The 16,585-nt window shown below is 36.4% G+C and overlaps 3 protein-coding genes across 3 annotated transcripts in view; 1 reads left to right on the top strand and 2 right to left on the bottom strand.

The window, feature by feature from the left end:
* Window positions 1-3,864: 3,864 nt before the first annotated feature.
* On the bottom strand, window positions 3,865-4,864 carry LOC106135323 (cyclin-dependent kinases regulatory subunit). The gene is made up of 2 exons (XM_013335587.2): window positions 4,690-4,864; window positions 3,865-4,406 (listed from the first exon to the last, which is right to left on the bottom strand). Exons 1-2 carry the CDS (start codon window positions 4,746-4,748, stop codon window positions 4,184-4,186), a joined length of 282 nt encoding a protein of 93 aa, XP_013191041.1. The 5' UTR covers window positions 4,749-4,864; the 3' UTR covers window positions 3,865-4,183.
* A 2,381-nt stretch (window positions 4,865-7,245) lies between these two features.
* LOC106135318 (uncharacterized) lies at window positions 7,246-11,695 on the top strand. The gene is made up of 6 exons (XM_060950095.1): window positions 7,246-7,323; window positions 7,978-8,479; window positions 9,059-9,327; window positions 9,711-9,925; window positions 11,002-11,104; window positions 11,582-11,695. The coding sequence occupies exons 1-6, from the start codon at window positions 7,246-7,248 to the stop codon at window positions 11,693-11,695; spliced, it is 1,281 nt and encodes a 426-aa protein (XP_060806078.1).
* Window positions 11,696-13,387: 1,692 nt separating this feature from the next.
* The window catches only part of LOC106135341 (inverted formin-2), a 60,802-nt gene continuing 57,604 nt past the window's right edge, over window positions 13,388-16,585 (bottom strand). Inside the window, exons 23-24 of the mRNA XM_013335613.2 lie at window positions 15,576-15,698; window positions 13,388-14,979 (exon numbers count right to left, since the gene is read on the bottom strand). Of these exons, the coding sequence (XP_013191067.2) occupies window positions 13,589-14,979; window positions 15,576-15,698 (1,514 nt within the window). The 3' untranslated portion in view covers window positions 13,388-13,588. The remainder of the gene's footprint in view (window positions 14,980-15,575; window positions 15,699-16,585) is intronic.

The raw sequence follows: 16,585 nt of genomic DNA on the forward strand, positions 1-16,585 counted from the left end.
TTTGTTTTGGTTAACCAATCGTTACAATACAGTTTTGTACTAACACATTCTTAGTTTCACAAATTGCAAATTTTTATGACATTTTATTTAAGTTAACCTTGATAAGCCTCGATAATTTTAAAATATGACAGTTGGAACTGTGAATGTGTTACCAGATATCGAACAAGGAGCAGAAAGCTTTAATAGTATCACAATTAGCTTTAACCTGTTTTGAGACGTTTTTTGCAACTGGCGACTTGGACATTTAACGCGAATGGCCGCGTATTAGTGGAAAATGTATCTAGTTATTCTACAATGTATGCCATACGGCAGTAGTTAGTGTGGATTCGTTACAGTTCGCAAGTAGTGTAGTGGTAGCCAAATCAATATCAAGCATGTTATTGCATATTTCTGTGGAAAGTATAGACTTTTCAAGGCAAAACTTAAAGACTTAATAGTTCCAGCGTTTTTGTATTACGAAAATAAGGCACATTTTCTGTGCGTGTTCCATAAGAATTTGCAAAAACAGCACAAAAATGCAGTCGGCACTTATTACAATGTCCTGACAAGTCTATGCGTTTTATAGATCTATGGTTATCTGTGCATGTTTGTATGTTATATTATCGAGTTATCGAAAATGTATTGTTAGACAAAATATTACTAATCATGCTGCTTCTACGCAAAAAGTAGTGACATTTCCTTTCTTCTGTCTCCATGTTTCAGACTGTCTGTTCAGGGTTGCTAGATGCAATGGTAGAAAAAGTAGTTTCTACTAATATAAAAATAATAATAAACACTTCAATAGTTACGGTTTAAAGCCATTTTGCATTGCCAATATTAAAACAATAATAAAAGGTTCAGCCATTATTGATTTTGTGTTATTGTAGTTTGTGCAAAGGTCAAAACGGAATCATTTCTATTTTTATTCTTGCAACCCTGGATGTTGTAGGCATTCTTCTTAGCGACTTTCAAAACATGTATCCACAACTTTTTCACTATTACAACGGCATGAAGACACATTTATACCTAGAATTATATTGGATGGATGATTTTTATGTCCTGTTCTGGTATTTCTAACATTTATAACGTGTCTACTGTAAGATGATGCCTACCTTTTTAGATAAGATATATTGGAGAGACTTTTATACGATTGTTAAGTAATCTGTTGACGCTAACTTTACGAATAAGGACTTCCGATTAACCATATCATGGGTTTTATGTATTTTTTTTAAGTCGCTGACTCCGAATTTCTCGTGTTGCGATGAAAGTAAACCTTTTTTACTGGCAACACTTTGAAAATTTCAGTCGAAATGCGATGTTTACTTAATATTTTACACCATTAATTTGGCTAATATAGTATATAAGAAAAAATGGCACAAGTTATATTATTTTAACAAAAGATAAATAATTAAATTTACACTAATATATTGTTAATAATATTATTTGTTTATTTAGTAGTATGGATAGATTTGTTTCGAAATTTCTCTTATACATTATTGGCAACTTTTAAATATTACTTATTACAACTTCAGCATTTATTTGTATATTTTAAGTACTGTGTTTATGTTTTAGAAGTTAATAAAATCCAAATAAACATTCAGCATAGTACCAATTTTGTTTTAATGTTTTCCTCCTTACATGAAAAACGATCAACGGTCTTGTCTTCTTTGAGCGTCGGGGGTAAAATAGGAAAGATGATGTTTAAATGCGTGATGCGCACAAAGGCACAGGTTCGAATCGGTTGTTCGAATCCCGTGGGATTCGAACACAACCAATAAATGACTATTTGCAAAGTACATTAGTTTGAATACCTACTAATAGGTGCTATCTAGATGAATACTCTAAATTAATGCGAGGGAAAACATCGTGAGGAAACCTGCACATTCAGGCAACTGGATGTGTAACAATGATCGATCCAATATGATATCCTATAATATAAAGGTTGCGGAGGTCAGATGGGAGTCGCTTCGTGTAAAACCCTGATTCACCGAATCGGATCGGAAATTATTAATTTACTTTCAGTTTGTAACAGTTGAAAAAGTAACAGTAACACATAGATAGGTATTACAAAAACTCACAACAATATTTGTTTGGCCTGTAATGTTGCCAGTTGAATTCCACTCATTTAATTACGCCATAAAAAACTCCTTTATTTCTTCTTATCAGACAAGATCTCTAGTTACCATCATTACATATTTACATACGAAAAATACTTTTTTTTTTAAATTAGTTGGCTTATACACATACGAAAATTAACTTTTTTTTTAAATTAGATGGCTTATTAGTTAAGGACCGCGGGTAAAATAATTACCAAGGCTATATATTACTGGGACTATGGCCAATAAATTAAAAAAATAATAATCTTTGTGTAAAGTTCGCAAAGAAAAAAAATGTATATACCTACATCTTTTATTTTTATTTCTTTTAACAGAGTAACATAGAAATACTTAGCAGCTAAACACGAGTCTTGTATATTGCTGAATGATTTTTATATATATGTAGTTTTACCATCATGTATGACAAAAAACAACTTATATCTTTATGAAACTACTTCATTTTCATATAATTTCAAGTCTTGAATTCCATGGCATTTATACATAGTAATATGAAACTTTCAGTAGGTCATACATACATACATAAAATCACGCCTCTTTCCCGGAGGGGTAGACAGAGACTACCTCTTTCCACTTGCCACGATCTCTGCATACTTCCTTCGCTTCATCCACATTTATAACTCTCTTCATGCAAGCTCGGCGGTTTCGGGTACTCTTGACCGGACCCTTTACCAGGACGTCCTTAATTTGATCAAGATACGTTCGTCTAGGTCTTCCCACTCCGACCTTTCCAGGTCATATTAGTGCTAAACATAAGTTGAAGCCCAGTTATTAACCTGCTCCTTTTTAAGAGAATTATGAAATTTTACCACAAATAAGGGTAGTATTTATATATGTTCATACATACATACATATACACACGTCTATATCCCTTACGGGGTAGAAAGAGCATTCAGACATTAGTATTTATATAATATTATTTCACAAAAGACTCCTTCAAACACTAGACAACATTATTTTTAACATCAGAATTAGAAATATTTATTAAATTCATAAAACAAGCGACATAAAAACAGTAACACTGTCGGCAACACTAGGATTCCCCGTGTCGTGAAGTCCAATGAATTCCCATAAGATTAACAAAATCAAAAACAAGTTTCAGTTTCATTCGGTACAAGTTAATTCGATTAAATTAAAAACAAATAAATGAATTTCTAATACTTTTTATCTATGTTATCATAATTAAATCAATACACCTTCTTATAAAAATAAAAGAATTCATACTTTATATGTATGTTAAATTTTAGTACAAAGATTACTAAAACATGAAAACAAATACATTCTATATATGTATGTTCTTTCCATTTATAAACACAATCACGACTTTTTAGTAGGAAGAGACTATATCTTTCCACTTGCTACAAGTTCTGCATACTTATTTCGCTTCATCCACATTCACATATATGATAAACATATGTGGCCTGAGCTTGACATAATGGCCCTTTAAAATGCATATGCATTTTGACATGACATTGACATAATTTGTACAGTAGGTAAATACCTATTTTATCTCTATTTGACGAAATATTCATATTGTAATCCTAAGTTTTATACTCATTTTCATTTTTTTATGTATACAATGTGCATTTGTCCACAATTTAGATTTAAGAGGTCTATATTTGTAAATTGACATCTGGTGAAAATGCTACACTGTAGTTTGTTCTGCTGCTTCTCCTACAGATGAGCTTTGGAACCGGGGACTTAAGCCAGGAGAAAGAAGTTACATAGTTCCTCACCTCTTCTTCTCCTTCAAGAGAGGTGTGATTACATGAATGTTACAATACAATATTAAATTATACATATAATTAGAAATTTTAAAATATTTATGTCTCTACATATAATTTTAGGCCAAATGCCAAGGCATCTCGCATTTTCTTCTGTGTGGTACGCAGTTTATTTTATTGAGATACAACGTTACTGATCATTCTACGAATCAAAAGTTACAGGGCATATTTAGTCTCTTTATGACTTTATGCCGCTTCTAGCTTAAGCAACGGCTATAATAAACCACTATCAAAGAATTAATATAGTTATGCAAATTTACATATTTAATTAATTTATTATTATTAAATATCTATGTATACCTTCAGTCATACTTTCACAGCAGAGTTAGTTGTAGCGTCTAACCCATTCACGGGCTGTTGTATATCTGTCCGTGGCCTCCGAAAGAGTAACACGTGTGGTTCAGGGTTATGTACCATAAAGTGAAGCCATCCAGGGCTCTGCTGGACTCCGAGGTTGCGCCATTCGGTCTCCGTCATGAGGTGGGATTTCGGTACTAGACGGGCAATGTCTGGCGGTAATATTACATGTCTGAAAAAATTAAAGTGTATTGGATCATACTTATTTGAAGTTCAGTTATGATAGGCAGAGTGTGTGAATTTAGAACACAAAAACACTGATTAATAAATGAAAATATCCAAGGTTCTTGTCATTTAAACCAACGACTGTGAATGATAAAAACATGCCACAAATTAGTGAGTATTTTCATAAATGGACAAAATAATTAATCAGTGAGTTATGTTTCTCGCATAATGTGAGTAGTTAATAGACATTAATAAAATAATTAAAGTAAAAAACAGACAAATATGCTTACCTGTACTCATAAACGTCATCAGTATATCTTTCGGAGTATTGAATTTGGTCAACGGGCATTATGTTTATTACTAAAACTGCTGTACTGGCCCGTATTACAACTGAATTTCACGTGCAAAATATAAGGATATAAATAAAATTCCACTAACCCAGTCAAAAACTAGACCAATTTCCAAACCCAAAATTTTCGAATTATTTTCGAAATCAAATTTTGACAATGTTGACATTGACAGGTGAGCTTTGCGATGGACACATTCGTAAGTTGTTATAAATATATGTTTTTTAATTTTAGCAGTCTTATTTTTTTTGAAATATACGTATTAACATAGTTTCTGTAAAAAATTGTGTTTGCTTAATGTTAGAACCGTCCCCTTATAGTAATCTTTATAGGTTATTTACCGTTAAGAAAAATATATTTGAATTCAAATTTTCAAAAATATATAAATCAAACAAGGTTTTGAACGTATATTGTTTTGGAGGGAATGTCAAGGAAGACCGTTCCGTTACATCCAAAACTAGAATACATGCCGTCAGTTAATTTTTTATTATTTTATATCTGTCATCTCTCCTTGTTCCCGTTTGCGCCCTCTACGGATTTGTTTTGGAGCCCGGGGTCCGCCTTCCGATTCTCCAATTAGTCTGGTTTTCGGTGTCCCCGGATTTAACTTCTTTATTATTTATGTATGTGGAGATTCTTTATAAATATAGGTAGGTATCGTATAGAATGTTTTAATCATAATAATTGTATCAAACGCATCACAAAATTTTTAATGCAAATACTACATACATACGTACATATGATCACGTCTATATCCCTTGCGGGGTAGACAGAGCCAACAGTCTTGAAAAGACTGAATGGCCACGTTCAGCTATTTGGCTTAATGATAGAACCGAGATTCAAATAGTGACAGGTTGCTAGCCCATCGCCTAAAAGAGGAATCCTAAGTTTATAAGCCTATCCCTTAGTCGCCTTTTACGACATCCATGGGAAAGAGATGGAGTGGTCCTATTCTTTTTTGTAATAGTGCCGGGAACCACACGGCAAATACTCACTAATAATAATATTGAAGCCCTGGCTATGTATGTATCGCAAGTTCTATAATATGTTGCCAGGCACACTTAGCCGGGCAGCAGTTGGGCCAAGTTATAAGTAAGTAGATTGTAACTAGGTTGGTAATATGTAAGAAGTTTCAAATTCGGGCACTACTTTCTGACTGAGGTCAGAAAATTCGTCTTAATTCCGGAAACCAATATTCCGAGACGCTTCGTAGAAACATCCTACTAATATTACAAATGCGAAAGTTTGTGAGTATGTCAGTATGGATGTTTGTTATTCTTTCACGCAAAAACTACTGAACCGATTACAATGAAATTCGATATGTGGGTAGCTGAAGACCCAGAATAACACATAGGCTACTTTTAATCCCAAAGTTCTCCCAGGATTGATAGGGTTTTTTTTATATTTGAGTCGGACAGAACCAACTACAACAAGTCACCCCTTAGGTGTTCCAGATTCGAACCCCTGAATTAAGCTATTCCTTCGGGAACAATCTTGCGCAAGTGGAAACGCAAACCACAATAAAGTCAGTCATTATAATAGACACATTATCCAATCGCAGCGCCCCAGCCGTATCAATTTAATATTAATGGTCCTATGTGTAGAGCGCATATGAAAAAAATAGTCTGCAGTTGCTTATTTCCTCGTCTAGATTATGGATTTATTTATTTATTGTGGTCCCCGGCACCAATAGATAAAATAATTGGACCACCTCCATTTCTTTCCCATGGTTGTCGTAAAAGGTGACTAAGGGATACGCTTATGAACTTGAGATTCTCCTTCTAGGCGATGGGCTAACGACTTTTCATAATTTGGATCTCAATTCTATCATTGAGCCAAACAGCTGAACGTGGCCTTTCAGTCTTATCAAGACTGCTGGGTTGCAGATGTTACTTTATTGTATTTTTTTATTGTATTGTAACTAATTATTTATTGTATTGTTGTATTGATTAAAGGATTTGGATTTGTCATTGATACAGGGCCGCGGTAAGATTTCAACCTGTGCATCACCCTTTTTAAGCGGACATCTAAACCATTCAACCATCGTCGCCACATCTATACTTAATAATATAAAGCTGAAGAGTGTGTTTGATTGTTTGTGTGACCGCGCTATTCTCAGGAACAATTAAAAAATTCTTTTTTGTTTGTTTGTTTGAACGCACTAATCTCAAGAACTACTGGTTCGAATTGAAAATTTCTTTTTGCGTTGAATAGACCATTTATCGAGGAAGCCTTAAGGCTATATTCCATCACGCTGCAACTACAAAGAGCAAAGAAATAATGGAATATGTGAAAAAAAAACGGGGAAAATTATTCATCCTTGAGGGCTTCAATGATGCCCGAAATAACTCACGCGGACGAAGTCGCGGGCGCAGCTAGCGACGAAAAAAAACCTATCCCGTTATCCCACGCGAATATGTCCACCTCATTCTCATTACTGGTGATTCACGGCTCATCGGAGCCCCACAAACTCAGTTCCCTACCGCCCGGGCCGTCGATATGACGGAGATCACTTTGGACTTCCTACGGGAACTGCTGAGAGAGGAGTATCCTGATGTCACAATACAGGAGTTTGATGTGAGATTTTCATTTTGTAGAATAACTAACCATTTCTCAGTAGGTAAATATTTGACGGTCTCTGTGGCGCAGCGGTAGTGCGCTTGTCTGGTCCCGGGTTCAAATCCCGGCCAGTGCATGATGAGAAACGAACTTTCTCCGATTGGCCTGGGTCTTGGATGTTTATCTATATAAGTATTTATTATAAAATATAGTAACGTTGAGTTAGTATCTCGTAACACAAGTCTCGAACTTACTTCAAGGCTAACTCAATCAGTGTAATTTGTCCCGTATATATTTAAAAAAAAATAAAAAAATATGGATTTATTCAAAAAATAATTATACAGTGTATGACTTGAGCATGTAACACAAATGAAATGTTCTTTTATGATGAAAGGTGTCAAAGCTAATGTGGAGGTTGTGTGATTTTGTATAACTTATTAATATTTTTTTTCATCATGTTGATAATTGTCGTAAAAGGCGACTGAGGGATAGGCTTACAAACTTGGCATTCTTTTTTAGGCGATGGCCTAGCAACCAGTCAATAATTGCATCTTAATTCTATCATTAAGCCAAATAGCTGAACGTGGCCATTCAGTCTTTTCAAGACTGTTGGCTCTGTCTACCCCGTGACGTGACCATATGTATGTATGTATGTACCTATTTATATTTTAGGGCGCGCCCGGCTCTAAGCGCGGTGACAACTACACTTCAATGCTTTACCGAATATCTCTGACCGGCACCAGGAAACATGTCGAACCCGACGGGTCTTCCGAAAGAGAAGAACCATGGGAAGGTTCCATCATCTACAAATGTCTACCAGAAAACATGACCAGACGGGAGACATTCAAATCGGATGAATTATTTTGCAACGAAGTGGCATTTTACAACAAAATCTGGCCGGCTCTATCCAAATTCCAATCTTTGTGGCCTAAAGTTAAAGTACCATTCAAATCCTTGCCGAAATGCTACTTGGCGAGGAATGATCTGGTGATACTGAAGGATCTGAAGCAGTATGGGTTCGTGATGCCTGATAGGAGGCAGGGTTTGAGTGTGGAGCAGTGTTACTTCGTGTTGAAACATCTGTCGCATTTTCACGCGCTGTCGCTCGCAATGAAATGTCACAATCCACAGGGTTTCTATGAGTTGCTCAATGATAAGGATGGAGTTTCTGAAGGTATGTATTTACTTCTTTTTTTATTAGGAGTGCTTGATCTACTTTTATGTGCTTTTTTTTTTCAATCTGACTCAATACCTCCGTCATATTATTAATAATTCGTTCCAAAACTATTACTTTAATTATATTTGGGTACACATTTTTCAAGCTAATAATAGATTACTAAAAATAAAATAATTATTTTCTACATACACACATATAATCACGTCTATATCCCGTGCGGGGTAGACAGAGCCAACAGTCTTGAAAATACTGAAAGGAAACGTTCAGCTGTTTGGATTAATGATAGAATTGAGATTCAAATAGTGACAGGTTGCTAGCTCATCGCCTAAAGCCTATCCTTTAGTTGCCTTTTACGACATCCATAGGAATAAGACGGAGTAGTCATATTCTTTATTTTATTGGTAACGGGAACCACACGACAAATTCTTTTCTTTAATTTTGTCTAGTTCTTAAGTTGCTTCTACCTTTCGTTGACCAGAGTAAGCTTCACGATTTAAAAATTCAGCATAACACTAAATAAACTCAAAATTCGATTAAAAATTGAACCTTTTTGATTACAATATTTTTATTTTCTAGTATTCTTCCTACCAGAAAACGAGGATTACTTCAAGAACTACTACGCACAAGCTGGTAGAAACGCGATAGCAATGGTCGAAGATGAACTGGCGGACAATGAAGACAAAGAAATGTATTTGGAGAAGTTCAGACAGTTTTGCAGTGAAGACACATTCTTCCAATCGATGATGGAACTGGTGACTCCCAAGGAGCCGCTGGCGGTGATATGCCATGGGGATTGCTGGACCAATAATTTCCTGTTCAGATATTCAGATGGTGATATTGCTGAAGTTAGTATAAATGACAGTGTAAAAGAACAGTGCCGTGCGGTTCCCGGCACCAATACAAAAAAGAATAGGACCATCTCTTTCTCAAGGATGTCGTAAAAGGCGACTAAGGGATAGGCTTATAAAATTGCGATCCTTTTTTAGGCGATGGGCTAGAAACCTGTCACTATTTGAATCTCAATTCTATCGTCAAGCCAAAAAGCTGAACGTGGCCTGTCAGTCTTTTTATGACTGTTGGTTCTGTCCATCCCGCATGGGATATAGACGTGATTATATGTATGTATGTATTAATGAATTTCGATTTAGATAGTGACAGTTTGCTAGTCAATCGCCTATACCTACGAGGAATCAGTACTAAGATATACCTAATCTTGATTATATTTCAGATGTACATGGTAGACTTCCAACTGGTCCGCTACGCATCCCCCACCCTGGACCTGGCCTACCTGATGTACCTCTGTCTGGACCGGCAGCAGAGGTCAGACCACCTGACCTCGTTGTTCGAGTACTATGTCGATGAGCTGCACTCTAGATTGGTGGAAATGAGCGATGACGATTCCGTGTTTCATAGCAGTTTGAATAGAGATACTTTGTTTGACACGTAAGACCTCTTGAATACATACATATATATAATCACGTCTATATCCCTTGCGGGGTAGGCTTAGCTAACAGTCGTAAAAGGCTGATAGGCCACTCTCTAGTATCTAGAATAGAATTTCTCTTAAATATAGCAATATTGATTTTTATCTTCCACATTTATGACTTGAACTTAACCAATTACTTATGTAGGAGATTTACGTAGCACACAATCAACTCTTATGAACGCAGAAATAATAATAAATACCGGAGATATAACGTGTTATACATAAAAAAGCATGCTTCTTCTATTGAAAAAGGATAGGTTTATCGTGTTTTCACTTCTCTTACACTTCTCTCAGCACTCTATCTCTCTCTCTCACACACCGTAGTCAGAACAAGAAGAGTAGATTTTTCAATACCCATCACTCAAAAACTACTCCGATTGTCACAATAAACACAGATTTTCACAAACATTATGACTTCATTTGTTAATTATTGAATTACGGGTCTGATACAAAGTCTTAATCCTGTTATAATATAGAGATTAAATAACGAAGGGAATAAAATTGATTAAATTTTTATAATTAAAAAATCTAACTTAGGTAAAACTGGTGGGTTTGATGACCTTGAACCTAAGATTTGTCGAAACCGTTCTGACCCCATGTAAAGAGTGGAAAAGGTAACGACAAAGAAGACGAAGCCTTAGAATCTTTAGATTAAATAAATATATACGGGACAAATTACATAGATTGAGTTAACCTCGAAGTAAGTTCTTTGAGACTTGTGTAAGGTACGATATACCTCAACGATACTACATTTTTTAATACGACTAAATACTTACATAGATAAACATCCAAGACCCAGGTCAATCAGAAAAACTTCTTTTCTCATCATGCCCTGGCCGGGATTCAAACCCGAAACCTCCGGTGTCACAGACAAGCGTACCTATTACCGCTGCGCCACAGAGGCCGTCGAATTCAATTCCACATAATTATTTGAATATCTACCTCCTAATAATGATTCTAAAGATTTTATAAAATTTAAGTAAGTAGAATGAAATTTTCTGATGATTTTTCTTAGTTGATTTGAACATTTCAGCTTACAAGAAGAATTTAAACGTAGCGGCCGATTCGGTCTTGGGATGGCGCTAGACATGTATCCTATCATGAGCTGTGACAGTGACGAAGCACCCAATGTTTATGTAAGTAATAAGTATAGTAATATTGACATACATACATATTATCACGTCTATATCCCTTGCGGGGTAGACTGAGCCAACAGTCTTGAAATGACTGATAGGCCACGTTGAGCTGTTTGGCTTAATGTTAGAATTGAGATTCAAATAGTGACAGGTTGCTAGCCTGTCGCCTAAACGAAGAATCCCAAGTTTATAAGCCTATCCCTTAGTCGCCTTTTACGACATCCATGGGAAACAGATGGAGTGGTCCTATATTTTTACCTATTGGTGCCGGCAACCACACGGCACTTTCGTTTCTTCAAATAAATAAATATCGTAATTACATTACCCTTTACGTATTACCCTTTTGGTCGCATCATGTATTTTTTTTTTATGTTTATGAATGAAAATGTTATGTTACATCTTGCGCCAAATAAAGATTTTTCTTTCTTTCTTCTTTCTTTCTAATACTGCAAGGCGCTTACATCTTTTTTTTTACAGGAAAGTGAGGCCGAAACAGATGACTGTATCAAACCTGTGTGGACATCAAACGCCACGTGTGGGAGGAAGATGACCGAATTAGTGCAAGAAGTAGTCGATGCTGGATTGTTATAATTGCCTTCTAAATCTTTATTTTACATACATATACATACATATAGTCACGTCCATATCCCTTACGGGGTAGACAGAGCCAATAGTCCCGAGAAGACTGAATGGCCGCGTTCAGCTGCTCGGCTTGATGATGGAATTGAGATACAAATAGTGACAGGTTGCTAGCCCATCGCCTAAAAAAAGGATCGCAATTTTATAAGCCTATTTTATAATCTTTATTTTAATTAATTTTAAACTAGATACGCTGGTATTAAATGAGTCTGCATTAAGGACGCGGGAGTCACACAAAATATTTTATTATGTAAAGATGAAAGTTATAGATTTAGTCGCTTTTCATGCAAAAGTAAAAAAAAAGCACAAATATTATTACGGTTGAAATGATGAAGAAGTGATAATATATTGTTTAGAAATGTTACTATACACATTGTTCTTTGGTTTGTTTGTTTGTAAACTCTTTATTGCACATAAAAAGAAATGGTAACAAAAATAGTTGAATCTCAATTCTATCGTTAAGCCAAATAGCTGAACGTGGCCATTCAGTCTTTTCAAGACTTTTGGCTCTGTCTACCCCGCAAGGAATATAGACGTGACCATATGTATGTAGGTATGGTAACAAAAATAGAACAGTCATTGGATATAGAAGAATATGTACAATGGCGTACTTTTCCCACTCGGGATTTCAACCAGTCAACTAAAATAAAGGGGAAAATCCATAATCAGGCAGCGCACAATTCTAATGATGATAATTCGTATTGCTGGTATCAAAAATAAAAGATTTTTGACACTCACTTAATAACTTAATATTCTAACTTCTCGTCGAAATAAAAGGCCTCTAGTTATAACCTCGTCTTTGTATCGAATAACTTAGATTTGATCAATACGCCACAAGTCACAAAATAAAATCAAGCGACGTTATCAGTCAAAAACATCGAAAAACCTAAATCGCGCAAGCAAAGATTTCACGGATTGGAGCAGTATAATACAACCTCCGACACAACATCGTCGGAGCCGCGGTTCCCCAGGCGTCACACCTAGCCTATATGAAGATCTTCCCTTTGGTGGCGGTTTATCTTTTTTATTATGTTAAAATTAAGGCTAATATGTATGGTAGGTAAATTTGAAATAATGTAAATATTTTATAGATATAAACATTTATTGTATATCGTTTAGTAAATAAACATACTATGAAACATTGGTGTTAAAACTTACATTAATAAAATAAACATTTTGTGACATTTCTTATCTGTTTTATGGAATAATTATGTAACATAAAAATCAGATCATACATATATTCTATTACATTGTAATTCTTTTACACACTTATTAACATATATTTGATAATAATGCCTCAAAAACTGGGATATTTCTTTGATATTTTGTAAATAAATAAAACAAAAATAATATCATCCATTCTTTTCTAAATATCTAATTTTCACACGATGAATTACAACAATAAAAAAGTGTTTATCTAAGATATATAATAGAATATAGATACCCGTACTATTTCGTGGCACATTAAAATTAATGTAAAAATATCAATATAATCCTAATTTTAATTAATAAAATTTATACGTACGGGATCAATTTGTTTAACTAAACAGATCTTATGTAAATAAAACTAGAAATATCAGTCATTGAAAACTTCAGACTTGATGAGATTCTAACGCCTAATATAATCTGAAGGTTCCAATAATATTTATGAATGTTAATAATTTTTTATTAATACTAACAGCGCCCGTTTTTTTTAAGGGAAGATACAAAACTTTACAAAGCGTAGAATGAATCGTAACCTATCAATGAACATTCACGCAACAACACTCTTGCATGTAATGAGTATAAATTCAATAATAATAATGTCTTTTCAGCAATCAATACGGCACCAGATAAAAACTTAAATTACTTGACGGTAGCTCTGACTATTTGCTGTGGAGTCAAACGTCCTTTAGAAGCTTGTGTGGGTCTCATAAATCCTGATGTTCTGTTAGTAGTTTTCAAAGGAGGTCTAGTAGCTCCGACAGAGCTTCCTGAAGACGACGATCTGGAAGCGGGCATTCGGGATACTGGCTTTGAAACAGGCTTAGGTGTCGGTTTCACTGGAGCAGGAGCCCTTTTCACGGTCGCAACCGAAGCTGAACTGTTCAAAGAACTCCTTGAACTTCTCAATGACGCACGAGAAGTGGATCTCTCTACGCGTAACGAATTTGCTCTTTTTGGAGTCACTCTCTTAGGATCTATAGGCGTCCTTGGAGGAGTACGAGTCTCTTTGGTTGATATTCTCTTTGGGTCTGATGATTTAGTTATTTTTGGGGTCGGAGAGTCACATTCCACGTTGCAACCTGATGACGCGCCCTGTGAAGCACTTTCCGAATTTAAGCTTTGAGTTTCCTCAAAACCTTCGTCGTTCAATTCATGTTCACTTTTGACTTTAGGAATTCGAGGTGATGTGGTCCTGTCTGGTGCTTTTTGGTCAACCTTAGCATTAATTGATTTTCTATATGCATTCCTCGACCACACTCCCGTAGGTGATTCAGTTGGTGATTTCAGTTCTCTAATAGCTTTCTGAACATCTTCTTGGTTTATGGAAGTCTGCCTTCTCATTCTTGAATAAGGCGCTTTTGTCTCTTTGGTTGGTGTAGTTTGGCTTTGGTTTTTGAGTCTATCCTGCCATTTTCTCAGTCTATTCTCTTTTTCATCTTTTACCACTACCTCGATTGGTTTCGCTACTTCTTGTGGTGCATCTACCGGATATGAGGCTTGGATTTCTAATTTCGAAGGTCTTATGACTTGAGTTTCAGCTACGACCTCCACAGGACTTTCAGGTTTCTTCTCGTCTTCTGGAGAACTGGAATCAGTATTTCTTTTATATCTCCTCGTTCTTCTTGCAGCAGAAAACCTGTCAAACTGCCCATCGCCCAATATTTCTTGACACAGGTCCTTCATTTCGGCTTCTTTGGATTTATCGTTCAAATTGAATTTGGAAAGAGATGGTTGGAATTTCCTGCAAGGTTCTCTTTCTGGTGGTGGGTTAAACTGTTTCCTCTGAGCTGGTGGAGTTTCGATATTATCTGCATCGATTTCTCTGTCAGTTCGTTCAACTCTAGTGGCGCTCTCCTTATCGCTAGTGACTCTTATGTCTGGTAGTTTCCTTCTATCTTCTTCTGTGATGGAGACAAGTGGTTGCGTGACTTCGAGCTGTTGTCGTGATCTCTGTCGCCTGAGGCGCCTCATTTCTTCATTTTCTTCAGTCTTCCTCCTCGGTACTCTGTCTTTCTTTGGCGGTTGAACATCTGGAAATAAATGTATTTGACGATTAGTATGATGTTTATCTAAATTTTTACAGAAAGACTTGTAGCTTGCACCCACGTCATGTAACTACTCTATTAATTGTTATTCAATTCTTCATCTGACCGTTATCAGACGGTGGATTGAAACAAGTATCCCTGTGGTCGTTCCCTCATGTCTGAGGATTGTGGTCAGCATCAGGATTGCATCATGGAACAGATGATCTAGGCGATGGGCTAGCAACCTGTCACTCTTTGAATCTCAATTCTATCATCGAGCCAAAAAGCTGAACGTGGCCTGTCAGTCTTTTCAGGACTGTTGGCTCTGTCTAGCCCGCAAGGGATATAGACGTGACTATGTGTATGTATGTAACAGATGATCTGCTTCCAGCGGCCACTGTCCAGCGCGTCTCTTGCAACCGTGTAAAATTTTGAGGACAACTTCTTCACTTCATTAGACTTCGTTAGAGAACAACCGCGATATCTCTTACCTTCAGTGTTCCCAACCACAAACACTTTTTCAAGATTCTCATCACCGGTGCGCTCTTGAACCTGGTAATGTTCTATATTCGTGATTGAACCTGACACCTTAACCAACGTACCTTCAACCGCCTCAATGGCCCTGACGACGTCGCTGTCTGGCAGCACGGCGGGGCGCCAGTCGCGGGCGTCGCGGCACTCCGAACCTTCCGGCAGAGGGTCCAGGGTCGTGCTTCGTTCGCTCTCTGTTATCATTAAGAGTTTTCCGGTATAGTACTAAAAAGAGAACCTTAAAAGCATCAGGATTTACAGCATTATGGTTCCCAAGACCAAGTAGAGAATTTTAAAAAGTCTCCAATACATTATCGACACGTGCTGTTCAGAACAAACCTTAAATTTGGAGAGGTAACAGTTAATATGCGCCACAGTTAAGAATGTATTTATTATATGACTAGCGACCCGCCCCGGCTTCGCACGGGTGCAAAATTATAAATGTTATTATACATAAAAACCTTCCTCTTGAATCACTTTACCTGTTCCAAAAAACCGCATCGAAATCCGTTGCGTAATTTTAAAGATTTAAGCATACAGACAAACAGACTAAAATAGCGACTTTGTTTTATACTATGTAGTGATGAGAGAGATGTATGTTGTCAAGTCATGAAAATTCTTGAATATTCATACACCCATCAGACAATGAAACTGTTTTTTGCGACATCACAAACGTCATGCACCATATCAGCCAATCACAGTGAGGATAGCAACGATGAGTCTATGGCGTTATCATAAATGTCACACGTCACCTATCACAGCGCGTATGCTAAATCGCGCAAGCTAAGATTTCACGGATTGGAGCATACATATAACCTTTGACACAACATCGTCGGAGCCGCGGTTTCCCAGGCATCACACCTACCTGGCGGAATATCTTCTTTTGATGGTGATCGCTCTCGACTGTGCTACAATTTAAGGAAATCCGCTTTGTCCCCGCATAATATATCTTGCCATTATTGTGGTCATCGGAAACTAACTCTATTACGCATCAGGAAAGAGATGGAGTGGTGCTATTTAAATTGCCGGAAACCACAAGGCACTTTTCATGGCAGTGTGATCCTGGACATATTTTTTTATA

The sequence above is a fragment of the Amyelois transitella genome, chromosome 20 (genome assembly GCF_032362555.1).
Source record: "Amyelois transitella isolate CPQ chromosome 20, ilAmyTran1.1, whole genome shotgun sequence".
Lineage (NCBI taxonomy): Eukaryota > Metazoa > Arthropoda > Insecta > Lepidoptera > Pyralidae > Amyelois > Amyelois transitella.